This window comes from Podarcis vaucheri, assembly GCF_965113315.1.
Source record: "Podarcis vaucheri genome assembly, chromosome: 2".
In the NCBI taxonomy this organism is placed as follows: domain Eukaryota; kingdom Metazoa; phylum Chordata; class Lepidosauria; order Squamata; family Lacertidae; genus Podarcis; species Podarcis vaucheri.
Genome location: NC_138760.1, coordinates 99,616,080 through 99,639,604, shown reverse-complemented (window position 1 = coordinate 99,639,604; position 23,525 = coordinate 99,616,080). Strand labels below are relative to the sequence as shown.

The 23,525-nt window shown below is 42.9% G+C and overlaps 1 protein-coding gene across 6 annotated transcripts in view; it reads left to right on the top strand.

Moving 5' to 3' along the window:
• CHL1 (cell adhesion molecule L1 like) overlaps window positions 1-23,525 on the top strand; it is a 209,034-nt gene that overhangs the window by 124,732 nt on the left and 60,777 nt on the right. For all 6 annotated transcript variants that reach the window (XM_082209263.1, XM_082209260.1, XM_082209262.1 and 3 more), the window contains 5 exons: window positions 1,224-1,405; window positions 4,728-4,833; window positions 8,009-8,199; window positions 17,940-18,062; window positions 20,610-20,780. In XM_082209263.1, coding sequence (XP_082065389.1) covers window positions 1,315-1,405; window positions 4,728-4,833; window positions 8,009-8,199; window positions 17,940-18,062; window positions 20,610-20,780 — 682 coding nt within the window. In that variant the 5' untranslated portion in view covers window positions 1,224-1,314. The remainder of the gene's footprint in view (window positions 1-1,223; window positions 1,406-4,727; window positions 4,834-8,008; window positions 8,200-17,939; window positions 18,063-20,609; window positions 20,781-23,525) is intronic.

Here is a 23,525-nt window from a genome sequence, read left to right as displayed (position 1 = left end):
ACCTTTTTGAAAGGTTTAGCAAGAGATGTTAAACAGGAATGGTTGGCCGGGGAGGTGCACTATTGCACACCTAGCCTCCTGAAAGCAGCAGGTAGTGATAAAGAGAGCCAGCATGGTGTAGTGGTTAAGAGCGGTGGATTCGTAATCTGGTGAACCAGGTTCACGTCTCCGCTCCTCCACATGCAGCTGCTGGGTGACCTTGGGCTAGTCGCGCTTCTCTGAAGTCTCTCAGCCTCACTCACCTCACAGAGTGTTTGTTTTGGGGGAGGAAGGGAAAAGGAGATTGTTAGCCGTTTTGAGACTCCTTCGGGTAGTGATAAAGCGGGATATCAAATCCAAACTCTTCTTCTTCATCATCATCATGGTCACTTAGGAGGAGGGAGGAGGTGGCTGGGAGGTTGGAGTTGTGCAGCCACATTGGCAGTAGTGCCGGATTGGCTTCCCTCTCTGCCACCCACTCCTGCTCTTAAAGGGTTATTGGAGTTTTGACATTTGCTTCCTCTGTTGGCAGCAAGTTTGATGTTTTGGCTTTTTGCTGCCTTGCCCTTATTATGGGGCACATAATAAGGTCTGAAAGCACATGGGGTCTGAAGGCACCTTGCTGAAGTTAAGCAAGTCTGGGTGCTGGTCTGGTCAGTGGCTGGATGGGAGACATGCTCTGGGTTCCACGGTGGAAGAAATTGGGATACAATTGTAGGAAGTATTCATAGTCATTGATATATCTATATCTGGAGTCATATTGTGGGTGAGTGTAGGGGACCCAGAGCTTCTTAATACAGTGGTTTCAACAACCAAATGAGGCAAACTTTCCTGCCTGAGCAGCACGACTGAAAGATGTTGAAAATATGAGTTATGAAAAATCTTATTTATGATTCCTATGTTCTTCTTTAGATTCTTTGTAATTGCTTACCAAATTGCATTTAATTGAGAAAAAAATGAATGGAAACTATTACAAATGAGGCAAAAAAATTAGCCACTTTTTCATGTATGCAAGCAAAAAAAAAGAAGTAATTAGATTTCTGTGGTGTAATTGATTTTGTTAAGCCCCCCCCCCTTTCTGAATGTGGGATCAGAAGTGGAGGGAGAATAAATTAGAATGTGTATGTTACTATGATTTATGTTTCAGCTTATAAATCTTGACCATTTCTTCATTTTCCTAACAAAATTAGAGCTGATTCCTTGAATTTATTTATGTGGCTTTCTCTCTGTGCTGCCATTTTCAGGCTTCGCTCTCCAGGAGTGTTTTAAACGGAACAAGAGGAGAACTGCAAGGCACTTTTCAATCTGTTTGGACTCCCTGTTTACAGAAGAGAGATGGAGATGCCATCAAACACAAAAGGGGCCGCTGTGTGCCTGGTTCTCTTTGTATTAAGTTTGGCAGCGGCCATTGAAATCCCTCTTTCTGGTAAGTTGTAGCTATTTACTGAATGTTCTCCTGCAGGAGAACAGATTAAATCGTCCAAATGTGCTGTTTCCATTTTGAGCTTTGTTATGCTCCAGTGTGGCCTCTGGGGAATTTGTATGCGATAGAAATGCAAGTTTTGATTTCTTCTCTCGATTGGTTCATGCAGTGTAGTAAACAGGTGCAAACAGCTCATTGTTGGTTACAGTGGTCACTTATGCAGCACCAGAAGAATAAGAGGGCAAAGGAGCACACAGATTTGCAATATTCATATGTGTGGATGCAGCTTTAGAAGTAATTGCTGTAATTTAAATAGAAATACAAAGCATTTCACCCTAGTGAGATTGCTCAGGTGGCTTGTGGGCCTGCTGTTGAGGTGCTATATGTGATGGATAACTATGAAGACATTTCCCAGTGTGAGGAATAGTTGCAGCATTTAGGATTTTTTAATTTAGAGAAAATGTGAGTAAGAGGTGACATGGTAGAAGGCAGAAGTTTATAAAATTATACACGATGGGAAGAAAGTAGATAGCGAAAAAGCCTTTCTACCCCTCTTGCAACACTGGAACTCATGAACATTCATTGAAGCTGAATGTTGGAAGATTCAGGACTTCTTCATGCTTGGATCGCAGGTGGTGATTGCTGTTGTGCTTATGGCCACTGTGAGAATGTTATGCTGGACCAGATGGGTAGTAGGCCTGATCCAGCAAACTCTTCCTATATTCTTAAGAACCCACTTACAATTGTCTTGGCATCCCAGTGAAACATAGAACCCGAGGTGGCTATATCAGTGCCAGACATTAATTATATAACCCAGTGGTTGAAAATTCACCCCAGAAAATATTGCCAAATAACTAAATAAATTTATGCATGTTTTGGTCTTGGGAATCTCTCCGGGGCTTCTTATGCCACCTCCACTTTGCAAAGATAAGGGTTTTTACTGTTTGTGGCGATGAGCAACAATAACAGAGAGGTGTGGGGAGAGGAGAGTTTTGAGACCCTTTTCAGTGTGTAGCTGGACGAGCCCAAATGGGCTCCATTTTTTAGTATTTGGTCTTGTGAGTTTCCATGTTCTTTACATTTTTGAACCCTCTCAGTTCAAGTATTCTCCTCATCACTATGAATGAGACTGTCAGTGCCCAATAGTGGAGCATTCCAAGATCCCCTTAAGACAGTAATCGGTGATGAGTTAGTAGAGTAGATCTCAGGGTAAGAACTTCAAACCAAAATTTAGGAGGTGAATTGCGAGAAAGAACTCTTTCTGCAGTTTACCGTGTTTTGTTGATGCCTCATAATGTCCACCAGCCACGCAGCTCTCATCTGTTTCTACCCACAATGCACCTGCACATTGTGACCCAATTATGTACATATGTGGCCAAATTAACCCAATCAGTGTACTGCAACCTGAGCAACCAACCAACCAACCAACCAGAGAAGGCAAAACAAACCACACCCCTTGGCTAATCAGGCAAAAGCAATCCTCTTGGATTCTCACTGGGACCACCTAACCCTACCCTGCTACATGTGAGGCGGGCTGGCAGGTTTCTGTCTTCCAAACCACTGCTAAAGGGAGGCATGCATGCTTTCATTTAATGCTTCAATATACTTCTCCATCCATGGGATCCTTGTTAGCAAACACCTCATATCAGCCTCATGCCTCATCTTAAAAGAGTGGTGGCAAAGCTCATAGGTTGTGGAGTACTTTTTAATTTTGATACACAATGCCATAACTAGATAAGAGTGTGCACTTCCAATCTGCTTTGAACATGAAAAGACTGAGATTAGGAAAGTGCAACCCCATTTCAATAGAAAACAGATTTAGCAAATAATTTTTTAAAAAATGAATTAATTCCTTTGATCTCCATTCACTAAGAGAATGAATTATTTCTTCAAATCATATTCAAATTCCCTGATAAATCACATAATTGGAATTCTGGTCTACCTGTTCCCAGACTATTTGACTTTTCTCTGACCCTACATTTCCATTTGATTCTTAATTTCTGTTAATGAAGCTTTTCATGGTTTTAATAAACATGAATTATATTTGGCTATAAACAAGCTGGGCAAAGCATGGCGGCGTTTGAGATGTAGAAGACGAGATACCATATGGTGCAGCAAGATAGTACCACATTTCATGTGAGCACCGAGTTTTCTGGTTCACTGGGCTTAAAGAGTTTCTAGCCAGTACCCTAATATTCATTCCTGTAATTTATAACGGAGTGGTAATTCTATTATGGTCAATTACTCTTCAGGGCCCAATTTCCATTTTTATAGTTTGGTTATGTGGAGATTCACAACACTTTAATTTCTTCAGGATTAAAAAAATGTAAATGCATGAAATAGAGGATTTGCATAGTAGTAAAACCCAGTCATCCCACCATGGAGAGTGGGTGGTCCTGAATGATGATGCCAATGGTAACTGAGGTTGTTTATGTCAGTATCTTGAGCAGCACATGGACTTTGGTTGCGTAACAACTTCTCTTCTTTAACTATTAATTTGAATCCAATCCTGGCATTATTTGTAGGGTTTTTATTTTTTTAAAAAAGGGGGGGGTGAATTACATTTAATGTGCACACAATATAAGAATGCAAGAGCAGAAAGAAGAAAAGAAATAAGAAAAGAAATTTACAACCTCTGTAACAATGGGAATAATGGTTTCCTGCCACCCAAAGTCTATTATCCTTGCGTCATTTGTTTCTGCTGCGTTCCTTGGGGCTATATGGCAAACCCAAACAAAAGGCCTTGTATTACTCATAGGGATGTTTACAGAATTCAGTTTTGTGAATTCCAATATGAACAAAACTGATCTACCACTTCCCAGGCCAGTGTGGAAGCTGGACCTTTGTGTTTTCATGCCTTAGTTACTTATTTCAACCTTTTATATACCGTTTAACGCTGCTTACTTATCAGGTGGCGTACAATGGAGATACAAAAGCAATACAAAAGATAAATCCAGTTGAACCATAAAATCAGGAAAACCTGCTTGAAATGCTTGGTAATTTTTCTAAGAAGTCTTTGCCACTAAATACAGTTGGGAGGGAGTTCTATAGAACTGCGCCCATGATGCCATATGCCTGAGCCATGGGAGATATGAACACTGTGAGCACTGACGTCCGCAAAGGCCTCAGTGATTAGGCAGGTACATAACATATTTTCTGTCTCCCAGTGTAGATTTTGGCCCATCCTCCCCCAAAGTATCAAAATGTGTTGGAATAGAACTCTGGTTATTCATTCACCCCCAATGCAAATAAGCTATTTGCAATTTACATATGGGTTACTCTTCCATTTTTCTTTATTTGACCACATGTCCTGGTTCTGTTTCAGTACGGCAACTCCCGACAATTACAGAGCACCCATCCGATCAAGTTGCATTTCCTTTCGATGAAGAGTTTACAATCAAGTGTGAAGCTATAGGGAACCCACATCCAAGGTAAGTGTGTTGCAAAAGCTGGTTTAGGACTGACTGTATGTGCACCCCCTGCATGCCACAGTTGGGCTGAGAGAGAACTGGCAGGCATCACTGGAGGCGAGGCAAGGTATGCTATGTGTGGTGTGGGCCAGTGTGGTGTAGTGGTTAAGAGCGGTAGTCTCGTAATCTGGTGAACCAGGTTCGCGTCCCCGCTCCTCCACATGCAGCTGCTGGGTGACCTTGGGTAGTCACACTTCTCTGAAGTCTCTCAACCCCACTCACCTCACAGAGTGTTTGTTGTGGGGGAGGAAGAGAAAGGAGAGTTAGCTGCTTTGAGATACCAAATCCAAACTCTTCTTCTTCTATCATAACTTGCAGATATACGGTACTTGTTTAATTTTTTTTTATTACATTTCTATATCACCCTTCATCTGAGGATCACAGGATGGTTTAAAATATAAAAATACATACCATAGTAACAAACAAAAACAATAACCCACACCCACCCAAAGTTTAAAAGGCCATAGGTTATTTAATTAGCTAAAGGCCTGGGAGAAGGGGAAGGCTTTTGCATGGCACCTAAATATTTATGATGAAGGTGCCTGGTGAGCCTCCCTGGGGAGAGCATTTCACAAGCTGGGAGCAGCCACAGAAAAGGCCTGTTCTCGTGTTGCTGCCCTCTGGACCTCTAATGGAGGAGGCACACCAAGAAGACCCTCAGAGAACAACCGTTGTTACCCTGATGTGGGCCTGAAGAACTAGAACAGGGGTCTGCAACCCGTGGCTCCGGAGCCGCATGTGTCTCTTTTACACCTTTGCCGCGGCTCCGGGGCGGATACTAGCAAGGGGAGGCGGGCGCTGTACTGGCTGTGATGTCGCATGGGGGCAGTGCATGCGTTAGTCACGCACCGTCCCAATGTCACCTTCCCACCCGCCCGCTACATTGTAAGGGGCATGTACGCTGGTCACTGCATTGAAAGGGGGCATGTACGCTGATCACTGTTTTGAAGGGGAGTGAAGAACACACACACACACACACAAAGGTAACTTGTTAATTTAACATTTATTTCTATGAGGAGCAGTAATTCTGAGGGGTCAAACAAAGAAATAATAAAAAAGTGACAAAAAAGTTATTTTTATAATGACGAGTTTTGCGGCTCCCATATTTTTTTTCTTCGGAAACGGGTCCAAGTGGCTCTTTTTGTCTTAAAGGTTGCAGACCGCTGAACTAGAAAAAGAGCTTGCTGTCACCCCTGGCCCAGCCTCTTAAATTCTCTGGTGCCTGCCCACCCTCCCTGTGCTGAAACATAGCTTCACAGCTTACACACTTTAGGAGCCACAAATGAATATTTGGCCTGGAAATGGAATTAGACAATGTTTAGGGGATTTCTTTTTCTTTGGGGGGGGGCTCTCTGTACTGCACTGTGCACTGTGGGGAGTTTAGGTTGGTCACAATTTGGGCTGGAGAAAGACAGCGATAGATGAGGTAAATCTGCCTTAAGGTGAAGGCAGATTCCAGAAATTTGCCTTTCACATAAATAAACAACTGCACAGTACTCAAGATCTCATAGATTAATAACTAAGAGTTAAATACAATAGTGATCAGAGATAGTGATTTTAAAGCTTAAAAGCATAGCTCCACTTTTCACCCACTGGCCCTGACTCACTGATCCAATTCAGGCATAACAGCCTCAGCTTAATAAATACTACAGATGTCCACATGATCTCACTATTGATCTCCACTTCATATTGCAATTTGCACTAGTGAAAGATTAAATGAATGTAGTGGGAGCCTGTGGTTTGAACAAGCCATTATAAAGGCATCAAAGCTGGTGCAGGAGAAGACGGGGAGATTACATGGGCATGACAGCATTCTTGGCTTAATAAACCATGGTTTATTAGGCCGAGATGGTTTGAATCGCCCCTGAGGTTCCTATTCAGGAAAGACCTGGTGGCTAGTGCAAATATAATGCCATGATTTACTGTGTGCACCCTTAGCAAATTATATGAAGTGTATAATAGAAATCAGAGGTAGCAGCTGTCTACATGCCTTTTGCATAGCTTTGCCTTTTGCACGTGGACACACACACACACACACACCCTCTTTGTAGTAAGAGGTCTTATGAAAATTTCCATCAGTGAGTCTGTTTCCGCAATCTTATTAATCTCATTTATAAGCACAGTGAAATACAGTATAATGCTATGACACAGTTTGTGTGTTATGAGGATTCCAAATTCACTCATCCACAGCATAAACAGATTTTAACACACATTGTTAATAAAACTACCGTAATTGCGAACAGAGATGTCACATTCTCTAGGGCAATGAATGAAAAACCTATTACTGTCCTGATCTGACTTTTTGGTGACTCACAGCTGATAAAAATACTAGCTCAGACCATTCCTGTGGAGCAATTTTCCATTTGATTTATCTTCTACCTCATCTTTTTTCATTTTCTTCCATGCCTAAAAAGAGAGAGTCTAGCTTCACACACTGTCCTTCCTATTTATAGTCTGCAACTGACTTTGCTGATCTTAGGATGTAGAGGTGACAATTTTATCTTAAGGATGCTTGGATTCATAGTCCAAGAAATACTGGATGCAAGAGGGTCTTTAACAGTAGGTCACCATTTCCCCCCAATGATTTTTGAGCATGCAGCCTCCTTTAGCTTTGCCTATTGAAATCCATGAAGGCACGCTGTCTCGCTTATAGTGGGGGAGATTTGTGAACACTTCCAAAGAGTCTTGAAATCTTTGAAGCAATGGCCACAAGTCCCCAATAGTTTTCAAGGTAAGCAGATGAGAGTTCATCCATGTTTTCATGTTACCCTATTTTACACATACAGAACTAGTGAATCAAAGATTTTAAAAATCAATCTAGGTTTCATCGCAAGAACCAATTTTCCCATGTGCAGATTTTTCTTTCCCTTTGGAAAAGCATTCATCCCCCCAACTTTAGCTGGTAGTGACTTTTGTGAGATATAGTTAGAAATTAAGACTACTCCTTAATTTTAGTTTATTTATAGAGAGCTGCCTTGACCCCAATTAAAGAAAAGGGGAATATCAATGTTTTAAATGATTTATTGATAAAATAAAATAAAATAAAATAAAATAGAACACGCATTCATGCTACTGCTTAAATCTTCACCTCATGAATTGCAGCCAAGTTCTTCATTGTATACTCTTGTCATTTCAGCTTTACCTGGAGAAAGGATGGGAAGGTGTTTGATCTGCAAGGTGACCCAAGGATACTTACATCAAACAATTCCGGAACATTTGTTGTTCGGAACCGTGGAAACATCTCCATTTTCCAAGGAAGGTATCGCTGCTTGGCTTCCAATGAGCTAGGAACTGCCATGTCAGACGAGATTGAACTAGTAGTTCCAGGTAAGCGTTTATTTGTGCTAATTTGATGCATATCCCAAAGAACAAAACTACAGCTTGGGCTTAATATACTTTTCACTGTGCTGTTTGTTTTTACTAATGATACGTGGAGTGATTTGGGATTCACAGGAGCACTGCTCAGGAGCGCTGAGGAGTTAAAAGCCACACTTGTTTCATTTTGGAGAAGTTACACACTTTTCTTAAGGACTCCCTATACTCTGGTTGAGCTTAGAGTACTCTGTTCAGCTGCTTTCTCCAAGGAGTATTTGAGCGTACTTCAAATGGGACTAGGTTTACCGTCCCTGCAAGAGTCGCTTCAACAGCACAAAGCAATATTGGCGTGGCAATAAACACAAGCGAATGTGGTTTTTATTTCCTTGACCCGCTTCATTAGCCAGCTATCTAGCAAGAAAATGACAGAGGAAGATAAGACACCACCCTAGGAGGCTTATGAAGAATAACAGATGGACAATACACAATATTGTACAAGATATGTGAGAGGCCAGCTATGTTTTCATGTTCATGGACTTTTTTTCTGGCTTCTTTGTTAGAAACACAACAAAACAACCCCATGGATATTTTGTGGATCAATGTGATTCATTAAACGTGAGAAAGTTGATTGTAAAAAAATTGACAACTGAAAGATATCAGGGACAGCTTGGTATTGTGTGACAACGCTAGTCATTGTAATCATGTCCATTGGGGAATGGCCATAACCCCATGGCAAAGGGTCCTTGGTTTGACCCCCCAGTGTCTTCAGATAGGCTTTGGGATGTCTCCTGCTTGAAATCCTGGAGAACACAGATGTCAGTCAACATGGGCAATGTGGAGCTAGATGGACCATTGATTTGATTTGATATAAGGCAGCTTTACTGTTATGTTTACAGTAACTCTTGAAATTCTCAAGTAGTATCCTTTTTTAATCCTACTGCCTGAGATCCTTTAAACTGGATCAGGAATTGGAATTGAAATCTCACTACACTCAAGCTAATGTGTTCCCAACACTTAATACCTTTCCTTGTGGGTTCAAATCCTGCCTCATTCATGGACCCGCTGCATGACTTTGGGCAAATTACTGTTTTGAGTCACAGGACAAAACTGACATGTGACAGGAGTAGATATTTGAAAGTGGATCGCCACCATGCAATGCTAAAGGATGAGCAGAGAACAGTTTTTCAGCAAAAGGCAACAAGTTACTGCTTAATCCTTTATTCTGTCCACTACTGACCCCCAGGGTTCCCCTTTGTCCCTAGCTGTGATACTTTTCTGGCCTAGGAGAATTGGAAGAAAAGTAACTGGCAGGCAGAGTCACCAGAGAAGTTTTGAGGACAATTTCAGCACCTTCTCCCACCACATCTCCACTTCCCTGTCAACTTCTTGTGCAAGGTTTGGTGGCAACCCATGTTCAGAGTTGTTACTTAGAATCCCAACATCAATCTTGATTCCCCAGCTGTAGAATGGGAACAGTAACAGGCTGTGTATCAGCAATATAGTGCGCACCAAATGTTTCGGACTACATAACAGCAGAGGCTCATGGGAGTTGTAGTCCAAAACATCTTGAGGATTCTGAATTGGAAAGTTTTTCTTAGAGTCACAAATACGTTCATCTTAACTTTTGTTATGTTCATGCTTTCAAAGGTCGAGAAAGAGGCTGGAATGACAGAGATAACTCTGTCAAAGTCAAGTTCCTTAAATCACTTCCCTTTCATTCAATAGTAACTGATAATCAAAAATACAGGAGAATAGTTGTCCTTGACATGTTTCTAGTTCCATAGAAAGGCAAGGGGACCTGTGAATAACCCAGTGCAGCAAGAAAAGGATGTGCAGGAAGAAACTGTTGCTGGTATAGGCAGGAGACTAACGCTGGGGTAACAGCCTTAGACTCTTAACTGTGTAAACGGTTAGATAAGTCATGTTGGAGTTTGGTAAATATATTGCAGTGGTGTGCAGAAAGAAATAGCCTTTTAAGATTGCTGGTTGGTTAGATAAAGAAAAAGTAAGATTTATTATGTAAACAAACAAAGCCCTTCTACATATAGGTTTTATTTGTGGCCAAGAAGCAGCCAAGTTAACAGTAGCACATGCTAACACATACTGATTAATCTTGGGGAGAAGCAGGAAGAAAGTAAAGCCTGAAAGGAAGTGATCTTCATAACCAGCAAGTAGTTACTCAAAGAGTAATGTGTTACTTAAAGAGAAGGAATCAGTGAGGCAGAAGAACAGGTTGCTTTTCTGTCTATCATCACCACCACCACCTCCCGTTCAGGTAAAATTTTGCAAGCATTGTTGCTTTACTCTCAACAAAGCCTTAGTGAATCTCATTGTGACCTGCTTTGTGAGCATCTGTGGGTAATTAATCACTTATTACTTTTTTTGTATGTGAAATTAACATGGAACAATAATTTCCTAGCATAGAACTCAAACGTCAGTCCCAAAACACTAAGTTGCAGAAAGTGCGGTTGATTGTATGCATGCATACATTTTCCTTCCTGTGTAACATTTGTTGTTCTCTGGGACTTGCTGACTGCCTTCGATCACACATTCTCTCTGGGGTGTAGGTTGGCAGGCATATTAATATACAGCCCATTTTAAACAGGGGGCCCTCAAGGGAACCAAGTTTTCTCGGTGGCGGAGAGTTATTTGATTTAGGTAGATGTTTAATGCGGTATTCCTTCTTTTCCTCTTGAGGTTCATTTTGTATTCTCCGCATACTTTTACATAAAACCATAATGGATTATTTAAACACTGTTTATTTTGGGCAACATTTTCAGAAGAATTTTTTTAGAAAAAGTAAAAAACCTGAGGGGAGAAGGCACATTTCCCACCCACCCTCATCCAAATTCCTTCAACCAACTTCTTACCCCCCCAGGTCAGTTTGAACTGCCTCTGTACCCCATTTTAAAGGTAAAGGTAAAGGTACCCCTGCCCGAACGGGCCAGTCTTGACAGACTCTGGGGTTTGTGCGCCCATCTCACATCTATAGGCCGGGGGCCAGCGCTGTCCGGAGACACTTCCGGGTCACGTGGCCAGCGTGACAAAGCTGCATCTGGCGAGCCAGCGCAGCACACGGAAACACCATTTACCTTCCCGCTAGTAAGCGGTACCTATTTATCTACTTGCACCCGGGGGTGCTTTCGAACTGCTAGGTTGGCAGGCGCTGGGACCGAGCAGCGGGAGCGCACCCCGCCGCGGGGATTCGAACCGCCGACCTTTCGATCGGCAAGCTCTAGGCGCTGAGGCTTTTACCCACAGCGCCACCCGCTGTCTGTACCCCATTTTAGTCTTTCCTAAATTGACTTGCTGCATCAGTCCAAAGGCAAATGCTGCAATAGACAGTACACATATAATGGACTTCATTTAGGGCTGGCCCGTCCACGAGGCTGACTGAGGTAACAGCCTCAGGCAGCAGAATCCAAGGGGCACCTCTGTGGGCATGACCCCCGCCACCAGTGGAGAAGTGATGTGAAGTAGCTGTGGCAGTTTCCAGGTTCCAGTGAGATCTGGCGATAGCCCTATGCAATCTCATGGGGCTCGCACAAGATCTCACCAGAACCTGGAAGCCTCAGCCACAGAGCCCCAATAGGGGAGGCTTCGGCGGCGGTGGCAGTGTGTGGTACATGTGCAGGGCAGAACCTTCCTGTTTGGCCTCAGGCGGCGAAATGGGGTGGGCTGTCCCGATTGCATGTCGTGGTGGTATATGGGGTTGGAGAGGAAACCTAGCTGCTGTTCCTTCTGTCTTATAGAGCAAGTGTGGGGAACCTTTGGTTTTCACAGAGAGATGAGGCAGACTCTGGCTTTGGTGGGCCTGTGGTTGCCTTGCTGGGTTTGCATAGTCCCAGGCAAAATTTACCAGGTGTTCCTGGGCAGCAGTACTTCTTTTTCCATTCAGGAACTCACCCTGAATGCCTCGCTTGTTCTCTTATAATCGCAATGGCGACCACCGGAAGGATACCGGAACTAAATTCCGGTGAGTTCCAGATGAAAAAAAAAGCTCTGCTGGGTAGGAATCTCATGAGTATTGCAAGTAGCTGCCCTTCTAGAGTGTGATCTGGCCTTCCAATGACATAAGCATCAACAGACACCACCAAACAGAGCACCTCTTCCTTTGGGGAGAGTTCACCCTCATCCAGAACAAGCATATTGCTCCCAGGAGCCTCCAATCCACAAGACTTCCATCTTGCCGGGATTCAGATTCAGCTTACTGATCCTCACGTGGTCCATCAATGCATCTGGTCTGGATCTTGCACAGCCACACCACAGACGTAACAGAGAAATAGAGCTGGGTATACTCAGTGTGCTGGTAATACATTGCTTGCTGCATCATTTAGGTGCGACCCTGTACAAAGACTATGACAGGCTGTTTGATTTCATTCCACCAGCACACAAGTTTGGGGCATATGGCTTGCCTTTTATGTGCTTCTTTTGACTCCAAAATATAGCAGTGGTTCCATTGACTACAGGGAAACCTGAGCACCTGTGGAAGGCTCCCCGCTCTCCTCTCCTCTCCTCTCCTCCCCACCCCACCTCCATTTTGGCCATATCGCAACCCAATACTATGACACACTGTGTGGCAACGTTTGATAAGTGCTGCTGCAGAGGAGCTTGAATAAATCAATTGTGATGTGTGCGCAAATATAATCAGAGCCCGAGCTCTGGAAAGTGTGAGATCACTGTGTGCATTCACGATAACAGTGTGGTGCTTGGCAACATTCTGCTGGCAGATTTCAATGGGGATGCAAGGTGCTTGGCAACCCACCACCTCAATAAAAGTGGAAAGAGCAACAAGTCACACTAGGTGATGCTTTGGAGCATAAATTTTGCCCTGCGAGCCATTCAGCTCCACAACAGTGGGATACCCAAGTCAAGCAAAGGGGTTCTTCTGGCAGCGAAGACAAAAGCGTTGCTTAAGCATACCAGTCCTCCCAACAAAAAATAGAAATACTATTTTTTTAAAAAAATATTTAAAATCCCACAACACTTTACTATTAAACTGGTTTTCAAGAAAAACAATGACTGCACATTTGTTGAAGATTAAGATGCAAAACCTACAATGAAATGAGCGTTTTTTTATGCAGCTTATCCTCAACCTTGTGAATGTTTAATGCTCATTTTACAGTATTGGGAAATAAAAGAGAAAACTCCAGTAATTATACGGTACCTGCATAATTGAAGCCAATTATGAAGGCAAAGGCACCGACTGCTGAGCTACTTAACCAAGAGAATCTATTCCTTTTAATTATCAAAATGTTCCCAGAGCCAAAAGGGAGGGGGGATCCGCTCTGGGACTGGGGAGCTAAACATGCCGTTTCATTGACCATAAAGCTGCACAGCAGTTTCTGTGACTCTTTCCCAAATTTCACGCTCACCATATCCATAGTCCTTTCTAGGGCTTACATAAATCAGGCACTCTAAAGGCTGGAGCAGATTTCAAGGTCAGATTTAAATACTTTAGCTCGGGATTTACTACACAAATGGGGTGTTTAAACAGGTCTAGCTTGGAGAGAGAGAGACAGAGATCAAGTAAAACCTGAGTTCATACTGCTCCAAAATACGATATGGTAGAAAGTACAGGAAAATATCAAAATGGATATTCAAAATTTAATATTCAAAGCAGCATATGAACAAGTATTCTTATTATATATGGCACTTATTAATACACTTTTCTTCAAATAAAGGCAAGCACATGTTTTTATGCACCTCCAAGGTACAGAAGTTCTGATTTAAATGTATTTGTTAAATAAGCGATTGATTAATTACACCATCCCTAGGAGTCTCTGGGGCTACTGAATGGTCTGCCCTCTATGGGCAGATATGGGGTTATGTCCAGTGGTCCCCCTCATCAGTGGCTCTACCTCCTGTGCTACCTCCAAAGTATTCCAAAGTGTCTTCCAACATAGGAACCAGATTTGGGGCAACATCAGGAACTACTGGGGGCAAGGACATGAAAGTGCAAAATTGTCTTAGGAACATAGGAAGCTGCCTTATACTGAATCAGACTACTGTTCCATGAGCTCAGTACTGAACACACTAGCAGCCCTCCAGGATTTCTGGTGGGGGTGGGGGATTCCCAGCCCTATTTGGAGAAGCTAGAGATTGAACCTGGGACTTTCTGCAAAGAAGACGCTCTACCACAAGAGACTAGGGCCCTGCAGGACCTGACATCCTTCCGCAGGGCCTGCAAGACAGAGCTGTTCCACCAGGCCTTTTGTCAGGGCGCAGCCTGACCCCCTCCTCTGGCAATCTGCACAAAATTTTGCTTGATGGTTGCCATTAATTTGATTTTAATTTGATTTAATTAATTTTATAATGAATGTTTTAGAATGTTGAACTATTTTGATTGTTGTTAGCCGCCCTGAGCCCAGCTTCGGCTGGGGAGGGTGGGATATAAATAAAATTTATTATTAATTTATTATTACCACTGAACTACAATCCTTCCCTTCTCCATTCTGCTGAGGGACATCTCCACTCAATCAGAGAACCTTTCATTAGTGCAAGAGACACAGATAGAACCCAGAGTATGGAGTATGTAGAGAAGAGTTTGACTGGTATTGCTGCTATATACACTGTGATCTTGCTCAAGCATTGGTAGTGTCTCTTCGTAGGGAGCGGGTGGCACTGTGGTCTAAACCACTGAGCCTCTTCGGCTTGCTGATCAGAAGGTCGGCAGTTAGAATCTGTGCAACACAGTGAGCTCCCACTGCTCAGTCCCAGCTTCTGCCAACCTAGCAGCTTGAAAGCATAGCAGTGCGAGTTCCTAACTAGGTACCTCTGCAGTGGGAAGGTAAATGGTGTTTCCATGCGCTCTGACTTCCGTCATGGTGTTCCATTGTGCCAGAAGTGGTTGAGTCATGCTGGCCAATTGACCCGGAAAACTGTCTGCGGACAAATGCCTGAAAAGCAAGATGAGCACCATACCCCATAGTCGCCTTTGACTGGACTTATCCGTCCAGGAGTCCTTTACCTTTACTTATTACCTTTAGTGTCTCCCATTTCCTTTGTATAACTAAAAGGCTACTCAGCATTCCTTTTCTCCCATCATCAAAGTTCCTTCCAGTAGCACCTTAAAGACCAACTAAGTTAGTTCTTGGTATGAGCTTTCGTGTGCATGCACACTTCTTCAGATACACTTCTTCAGATAAACTTCTTCAGATACACTTCTTCAGATACACAATGTGTATCTGAAGAAGTGTGCATGCACACGAAAGCTCATACCAAGAACTAACTTAGTTGGTCTTTAAGGTGCTACTGGAAGGAATTTTTTTATTTTGACTATGGCAGACCAACACGGCTACCTATCTGTAACTAATCATCAAAGCTGTCAGCCATTTGTAAAAAAAAAAAAAAAATCGTTCCTCAAATAGCACATATAAGAAGAAATGATGAGAACCAACAAAGTGATGATAAAAAAATCTGAGCATCTGAACCTTAATACTTCTAAGATCATTTTCACATCTGATTTGCCACTGCCACTACTGCCACCAGGAATTGAATCAAAACATGATTCCACATCCTACATGTCCTTCATTTCAGAAAGTAAAAGCTTTTGTTGTTTTAGTGCTCTAAACTTGTCAAAATGACATCTCAATTCTAGCCTCATTGCAGCTGAATGACACCTGGCTCTCTCTCTCTCACTCTCTCTCTATATATGAATGAAATGAGCTGCAACTTGAATCTTCATGAAGCGAATGGCCTTTTCCCTCCCTCCTCACTAACACGTCTTGCTTTATCAGAGGGCTGGCACCTTACCTGTGAGAGCATGTGCTGTGAAATGATATTTCTCCATCAGATGGCTTCCTTCCACCAAGTGTCGGTATAGCACTGCTACTAACTTTCAGATGGACTCAGTGTTCTACAACGGATAGCTAAATGCAGGCTGCCTCCGAGAATAGTGGCTTTCAGACTTTTGCGACTACATGCGCGTCTTTTATCTACCAGATGACGAGCCAGATTGGACCTCAGCAAGCAAACCTTTTGGAAGATGACCCAAATTGCATCGTATTATCATTGCCGGGCAATTTTCCTGCACGGTCAGGATGTATCCTGGAGTATAATTTCAGCACTCATGAAAAGAGAGAGTACATTACCGTGTTTCTGCCATTATCCCCTGTAGGGCTCTCAAGGAGGTTCATGCACATTTGCTTGATTTCTATCAATTCATTCACACTTAGTCTAATGGGACAAGCTTGTCACATCCACAGCTCAGTTAGAAATGGGGCATCCCTCCCACCGTACCAGTTTTGACACTTCTCTTGCTTGTAGTATGAATGAAAGAAGTGTCGATAAAATTACTTGGTTATAAATGCTGCTAAATTCTGTTAAAGGATATTCTGTTGCTTTGACTTGAGAACTAGCAAGTATGTAATAACTGCAACATGCAGTTTATGGGAGAATTCCAGTCACTGCTAAGCACTTTTAAGAGCGGCTGGTTTTTAATGTGCTTAACTTCATTTTGATCACTTCCATAATGTGTAGCCTTAATAGTTACTTGCCAGAGAAAGGTGCAGATGAGTTGCAGTTTACATTGCTCTGAATGAATAGGCCTTGAATTGTTTGTCATGAGTATCTTGCCTCCTACAGTCAAAGACAAGGTTTACTGTACTTGAATTGATACTAGTAATTTTTTTAAAATGCAGATTTTCAAACAGTTTCCTTAAGCCTTCAGAAGCGTAATTTTAAAACTTGCTGAAATATAGACATTTTAGGCTCCTTGTGGTAGAGGAGATAAAACCACAACACCTTTATATGTCCCAAAGACTCCAATCCCCACAGGCAAAACATCCTGCAAAGGTGGAGTGCCACTTGCTAATGGCTTACAAGCTAAGTTCATTCCCTTTCTTTTTGCTTTGTTCCTGCTGTTTTTTTATTCTTTCACTATGGCTTAATTACACAAGAGCTGATGGAACTGCAACAATTTCTCATCCGTTTCAACTTGCCAGGAATGAAAGGGAAAAGAGCCCTGAAACAACCTCAATCTGCTGGGGAAGGAAAAAAAAATTTAATCTTCCAGGTTGATGTTTGCAGGGATCTCTGATGGGAGGCATGGAGATCTGTGACTCCTTTTCCAACATTAGGACAATGAAATGTGATCAGTCCTGGCAATACTGATTCTTGCTTAAGTAACTTCACTGTTATCTTCTCTTGTGTTTGTTAAGACTCTGTTGGAAATGTGGAATGGGATGGAGCAGTATAAAATTGCAGTCTGCACACAATTTGGTTATTCTGAAACAGATGAGATTTGCATTGTCTCTAAGGCATTAGAGCAGTCAGACTGTAAACTTTATCAGCAGGAGTCAGGGACTTTCCACATTTTTGAGGCAGCCATAATCCTACTCTGCTTGGCACTGTCCAGCACTGTTATTTCTGCCAGCCCAGCGCAACTTAGGTGTGCGTCTGGTGATCTGTAAAAGTCCAATGGCAAAACCAGTGTCAAATGATTCAGCACCACATGCGTAGCAGAATGTGTGCTTGTTCTCCACACAGAAAGAAATTTGTTTCAGGATTCCTAGGTAAGTGGCATTTCTACACATGCATCTTCCTGAAATTGCCCGTGGACAATTTTTCAAATTCAGAATTTATGGCTGCATTATTTTCCCACATATTTTGGTTATCTTACATTGTGAATCATAAGACTGCACAGTCATTGGAAAGCTAGACAGGTAGCAATTCATACAGAGAATGCCAGATATAAAGTTCATAGGTGCTATTCAGTGACTTCTGAAAATGTTTCTTTTCCATTATGTTAGGTATTCCTAAATTCCCCAAGGAGAAGATTGACCCGATAGATGTAGAATATGGAGATGCAATGGTCTTGCACTGCAACCCTCCCAAGGGAATCCCACCACTGCACATTTATTGGATGAACATTGGTGAGAACCATTTCATTCCTCTTTGAGCCATTTAAAAATAAAATCTCTCTTTGAAAGATTTTTTCCCCATAACTTGAACTTAATTAAAACTGAAACTGTTCAGATGCCTCTTCGGTGTGCAAAAGTATGCAAAAATGAACTGCAGAAGTGTTTAGAAAATGCTGAAAAGTTGTAAGGAAATTATATAAATGGTTAGTATATTTCAGCATGAAAGAAAACATGCTGAAAGGATAAGAAGGTAAGAATAGCCCTGCTAGGCCAGTCCTGCATCCTGTTTACATGCTTATGGGAAGCTCACACAGCAGCAAATTATTCCTTTCTTACTTGCAATTCCCAGTGACTGGCAATCAGATGTGTATTGCCTCTGATATCGGAGGTAATACAGCCATCATGAGTTTTGTAGCCATTGCTAGCCTAGTCAGAGTTAGTGGACCTGAAGCTTCTTGACATAATGTCATATCTTCATGTGGCAGGGCGGATGAAAGTGAAAGAGAAAAGCGAGAAATGGCTACTGGTTAGATTCCAAATTCAGTGCTGAAATGAAGCCTATTGAAAGCAGAAACAGCCAGCACAGCTGACCTCCCGGCACCAGCATCCCTGTGCCATATTGGGAGTGGGGAGGCGGGGAGATGTTGCCATGGTGTGGATGTGCTGGTGGAAGCAGCAGATTGGCTCTGCCGGTACATCCTCAAAGCCTTCTTCCTGCCGCCTTGCCCTTCTCTCTCAGTGTCACCAGTACCTGGGTGCCAGATGCAGGCTACCACCTCACTGAACTGGTGACTCCTAATCCAGTGTTTCCCAACCTTTTTTGGGCAACGACACACCTGTTTAAGGAAAAAAATCTCGCGGCACACCACCATTACAGCCCCGTGACGTCAGCGCGCAGCGTCACGCCAGGAGGGACGCAAGAAAGTGAAAGTTTTTTCCCTCCCCCTTGCCGGGGAACCTCCAAGCTTTGGGGGTGGGAGGAGGCAGCAGAGCGAGGGACTGAGGGACGGCGGCAACTGAGGCGGCGGCAGCTGTTGTGGTGGTGGCGGCGATAGCGGGCGGAGGAGGGGGCGGCGGCGGGGCTTGAGGAGCCGTCGCCGGGAGTTGCTGCTGCTGTTGTTGCTGCTGCTGCCCGGACATGCCGGCCTCCTCCTCCTCCGCTGTCTCGCGCTCCTCCCTTTTGCACGCGCTGCCTCGCCGCTCGGCACCACCACCGCGGAGCCGCCCCCGGCTCGATGCGGATCCTCGCCGCCGCCGCCTCTCACCGCCCGACTCGCCCACCTCCCTCCCACGGCACACCAGCCAATGTCTCACGGCACAGTAGTGTGCCGCGGAACACCGGTTGGGAAACACTGTCCTAATCTAATATTTCCAGAGAGGCCCATGTTGTGGCTGTCCATGGGCCTGTGACCTGTATTCAGTTGTTGGTGTCTTCCTTTCCCTCTGTTCTCCCAAGCTACCTTGACAGAGAGACAGAAACCAGGGTGCTTAAGGGAGGACAGATTTTTCCCCTCTGCCCAGTCTACAGCTCCCATCTTGCCATCTGCATCAGGTAAAGGCCTGCCAGGGAGCAGAGAGGCTCTGCTTACTGACATGCTTCAGTCTTGGTCTCACTTTCCTAGAGTGAAGTGAATGACCAGACTGCCTCAATGACAAGATGATCTCTTTCTTGTGCAGTGAGACCTCCACCTCATCCACTGTCCAAAAAGAAAGGAAAAAAAAATGTGGAAGGAAGCAGAAATTGGCAACTTGAGGCTGTGGTTTCCTCAGGAAGATGAAGGATACAAGTTACCATTTGCCTACCAAGGCCTACTGAAGCCTTCCCCTGTCTGGTATGCTCCAGCTGTTTTTGGACTAAAAGTGCAGTCAAAACCAGCCAGGTTGGCTAGGATGATGGGAGTTGAAGTCCAATTCAGCTGGAGGGTAACTGGATAGGCACGACTGTCCTGTTGGTTTGGAAGAACTTGATCCAAGGGAATTACACCTCCAGAACATGACCTTGGAATCTCATTTGCTGTGACAGTTACCGCCTCTTGATAAAAAAATATTCAGAATTCTTCGGCTATCAAAACAGCAAATTAAAAATGGAATCACATTATGGAATGCAGGCTATAAGTGTGCATTCTGTGTGACAGGAGCGAGGGGCTTCTTGACAGCCATGACGTCTGTAATGTAGGCCTTTGTAATATTAATAGTTGTGCTGGTCTGAACGATTAAAATGATGCAGTCTTCATGGCACTTGCTATATTGTCCCTGCAGAATATTTATGCAGAAGGCAGTTTACATTTGGTGGGTGTGTACTGGTACAGGAATTTGTCCTGCTTATAAGATGGCGGCATTTTTTGTCTTGTAAAAAAAAACATGGTGAGTATCGAAATATACTTTCAGACCTCATGACTCTTTAACATCAAAGAATTATTCCCTTACCTGGGAGCAAGTACTTTGACAGAACAGTGAGCTGCCGCCTTTTCTCTTTTCTTTTTGTGGAGTGTGGGGGGGGAGTGGAAGATCATTATCATACTGTATCATCATTATATTATTATTATTTTTCCTTGTTAGACTTGCAACACATCCCACAAGATGAAAGGGTCTCTATGAGCCTTAAGGGGGATCTTTTCTTTGCAAATGTGGATGAAAATGACAGCCGGAGTGATTATTGCTGCTTTGCTGCATTTCCGAGGCTGAGGACTATTGTGCAGAAAATGCCAATGACACTGACAGTTACACGTTGTAAGTCTGGGGGTTCAGTTCCCCCCTTTTTTCTTTCATTCTTCCACCTCTCTCCTCCACCTGCCTTAATGTCTATCCCAAAACCTACTCCTCTGAGAATTCTTATATGTGACGTGTGTCTCTAATGTGATTATTCCTAACAAAAATATATGCCAATGTATATTTGTTCCTGCACTGTTGTCCTTGTTATGAGAGCCAGGCCCCACTCATAAAAAGATCCGCAGCTGTTGGCCCTACAAAGCACTTCTGTTGTTTTGCTGAATTTGCTGAACTGATACAGGAGACATTCCTCAGGGCACTTGCCAGCTGCATACCTGCACATCCTCCATTGTTTACTCAAACAAAAACAAGAAAACACATATTTCGGCTAACAAAATAGGTCCTAGTCAAAATCACAGAGATCAGCTAGCAAAACGATTTTTGCAAATTATGGTTTGGCGCTACAGCAGCAGCCTGTGGAGGAAAGGCTGTTGTCAACAGCTTGCAGTGCCATTACAAAAGGTTGCTCCCTAGCGACGGGCGAATTTGTCAGTTTTGATTTCTCTCAGTTTCTCTTTTCGTTTTCCAAATCTTTAGTCCGGTTTGCCACATTTCCGTATCACTTTGCTAATTTCAAAAATGTTGTTATGAAAATTCCTCAGCACTTTGGTGGGCATTTCTACTAATATGCAATTTTGCCCCAAGTGTGAATTTCAACAGGTAGCTGCATTTCAGTACAGTGGTACCTCAGGTTACATACGCTTCAGGTTACACACTCCGCTAACCCAGAAATAGTGCTTCAGGTTAAGAACTTTGCTTCAGGATAAGAACAGAAATCGTGCTCCGGCGGCGCAGCAGCAGGAGGCCCCATTAGCTAAAGTGGTGCTTCAGGTTAAGAACAGTTTCAGGTTAAGAACGGACCTCCGGAACGAATTAAGTACTTAACCTGAGGTACCACTGTATTCATGTTGCTTCAGGAAATGAGAATTAAGAAGGTTTGCATTAAAATGTGTCACAGGCAGAATTTCTCCCCATTCTCTGTTGCTACCAAATGGGGCCTTTTTCAGAGTCTGAAGACTTGAAGGACTGAAGATTCATTTGAAGCTCATCTTGCTTCTCTGCTCTTCTTAGAATTGTATCGTTTGTCAATGTTGACATGGTCTCCTCTGTATCTGAGGCCTTTGAAGATGGTCTACAAAAGAGATTTCTACTACATAGAACAGCTGTGGCTTAAATGCTGTTAGGGAATACTTAGTCATGTCCACAGAGATGTTTATTGTGTTCAGTCCCTGACTAACGTGCTCTATGCCATGTACAAACAATCAGTATCTGTTGCCAGCATTAGCAGGGCAGTGCTATACTAGGGCACTGGTGCAATGCCTACAGCTGGCATGATGCTAGTGAAACACTTCAGTTCCATTCGGCATTCTTACTTGCTGTTGGAACAGTTTGTAGGTTTGGCAATAAATGGCTTGATTCTGCAGTCATATTTCAGCAATATGCTGCAAACAATTCCCTATATATCAGAATATCTGACCTGTTTTGAACATGACTCAGAAGCATGGGCTCCTAGAGGAGCAGTAAGAGCCTAAATCGATCCCTTTTGACTTTTAAAATGTGCTCAGGTATGTTCTTGTGGAGCTCCCCCACCTCCATCAGAAAAATGCCATGAAGAATGAGCCATCATATGAGCGGAAAAGGCTTTCCACCCATGGAGGATAGAAGCAATTTGTTTGTCTTAATACTTTGACTTTGTAAATAGACTTTGTGAATAGTGTGCTATTTCAGAATTGAATAACATCCTGATGCATTTTTTAAAAGCAATGTTCAGCTATCTGCTTTTGTGTTTTATTGCCGAACAGTTCAGGTTTCCCCTTACATTTTTCACATTTGTCAATCTTACTTTCCTCAGATCTGCCAAGATTGGGAAAATCTTAAATAGCACAAGGAGTTACCACAGACAGCATGCATGCAGGCAATCTGACTCATTGGAAAGTACATGTGGAAAGTACATGAAAGTAAAATAGAAACAAAATTGTTAGGGGATCCAATTGTATTAAATTATCTAAACTGGATATGTGAAGAATCACTCTAGACAATTTGTATTTAACAACAGCAACAACCAAACACCCATTTGCTTCCCTAAACCTTCCTGAGATGTTTTACTTGAGCAGATACCTTAAAATTTACCTTAAGAAATTGTTTTAGGCAAAATCAGCAGGTGCCGTAAGTGAAACGAAGCTAAATTAAACTATCTTTCCTGATGTAACAAATCAGGAAAAATGTTCAGCTGTGTAGGGAGACAGCCATTAACCATCTCCATGGCTGATGCTCAATGTTTTCCAAAATCACAGTATCACTGTACTATATATGTGTGCAGCCTGGTTCCCAGTAACATTTCTCCATGCATTATTGGACATGTGGTTGGCCAAGAAGGGGGAACAAACTATGTTAACTATCCTGAATCTTGTCCTTTCAGGAGGGATACTGTTTTCTAAATGGCCGACTTAATTTTACAACACAGGTTAACTTAAAATGATTTGAATTTGACATCTTTCCCAGCATTTACATTGTTTCTACATCAGTTCATTATCACTGTGCATGCTTGCATTACATGTTTAATAATTATATTTGTTTTTTTAAAAAGAGAGAATACTATGGTCACACAATCCTGGGATATATATAGTGGCTTCGAATTCAGGTTTTCTTTTTTTTCCCTTTTTACTCAAATGACATTGCATTCCCTCTCACTTCATGTGGAGAGTT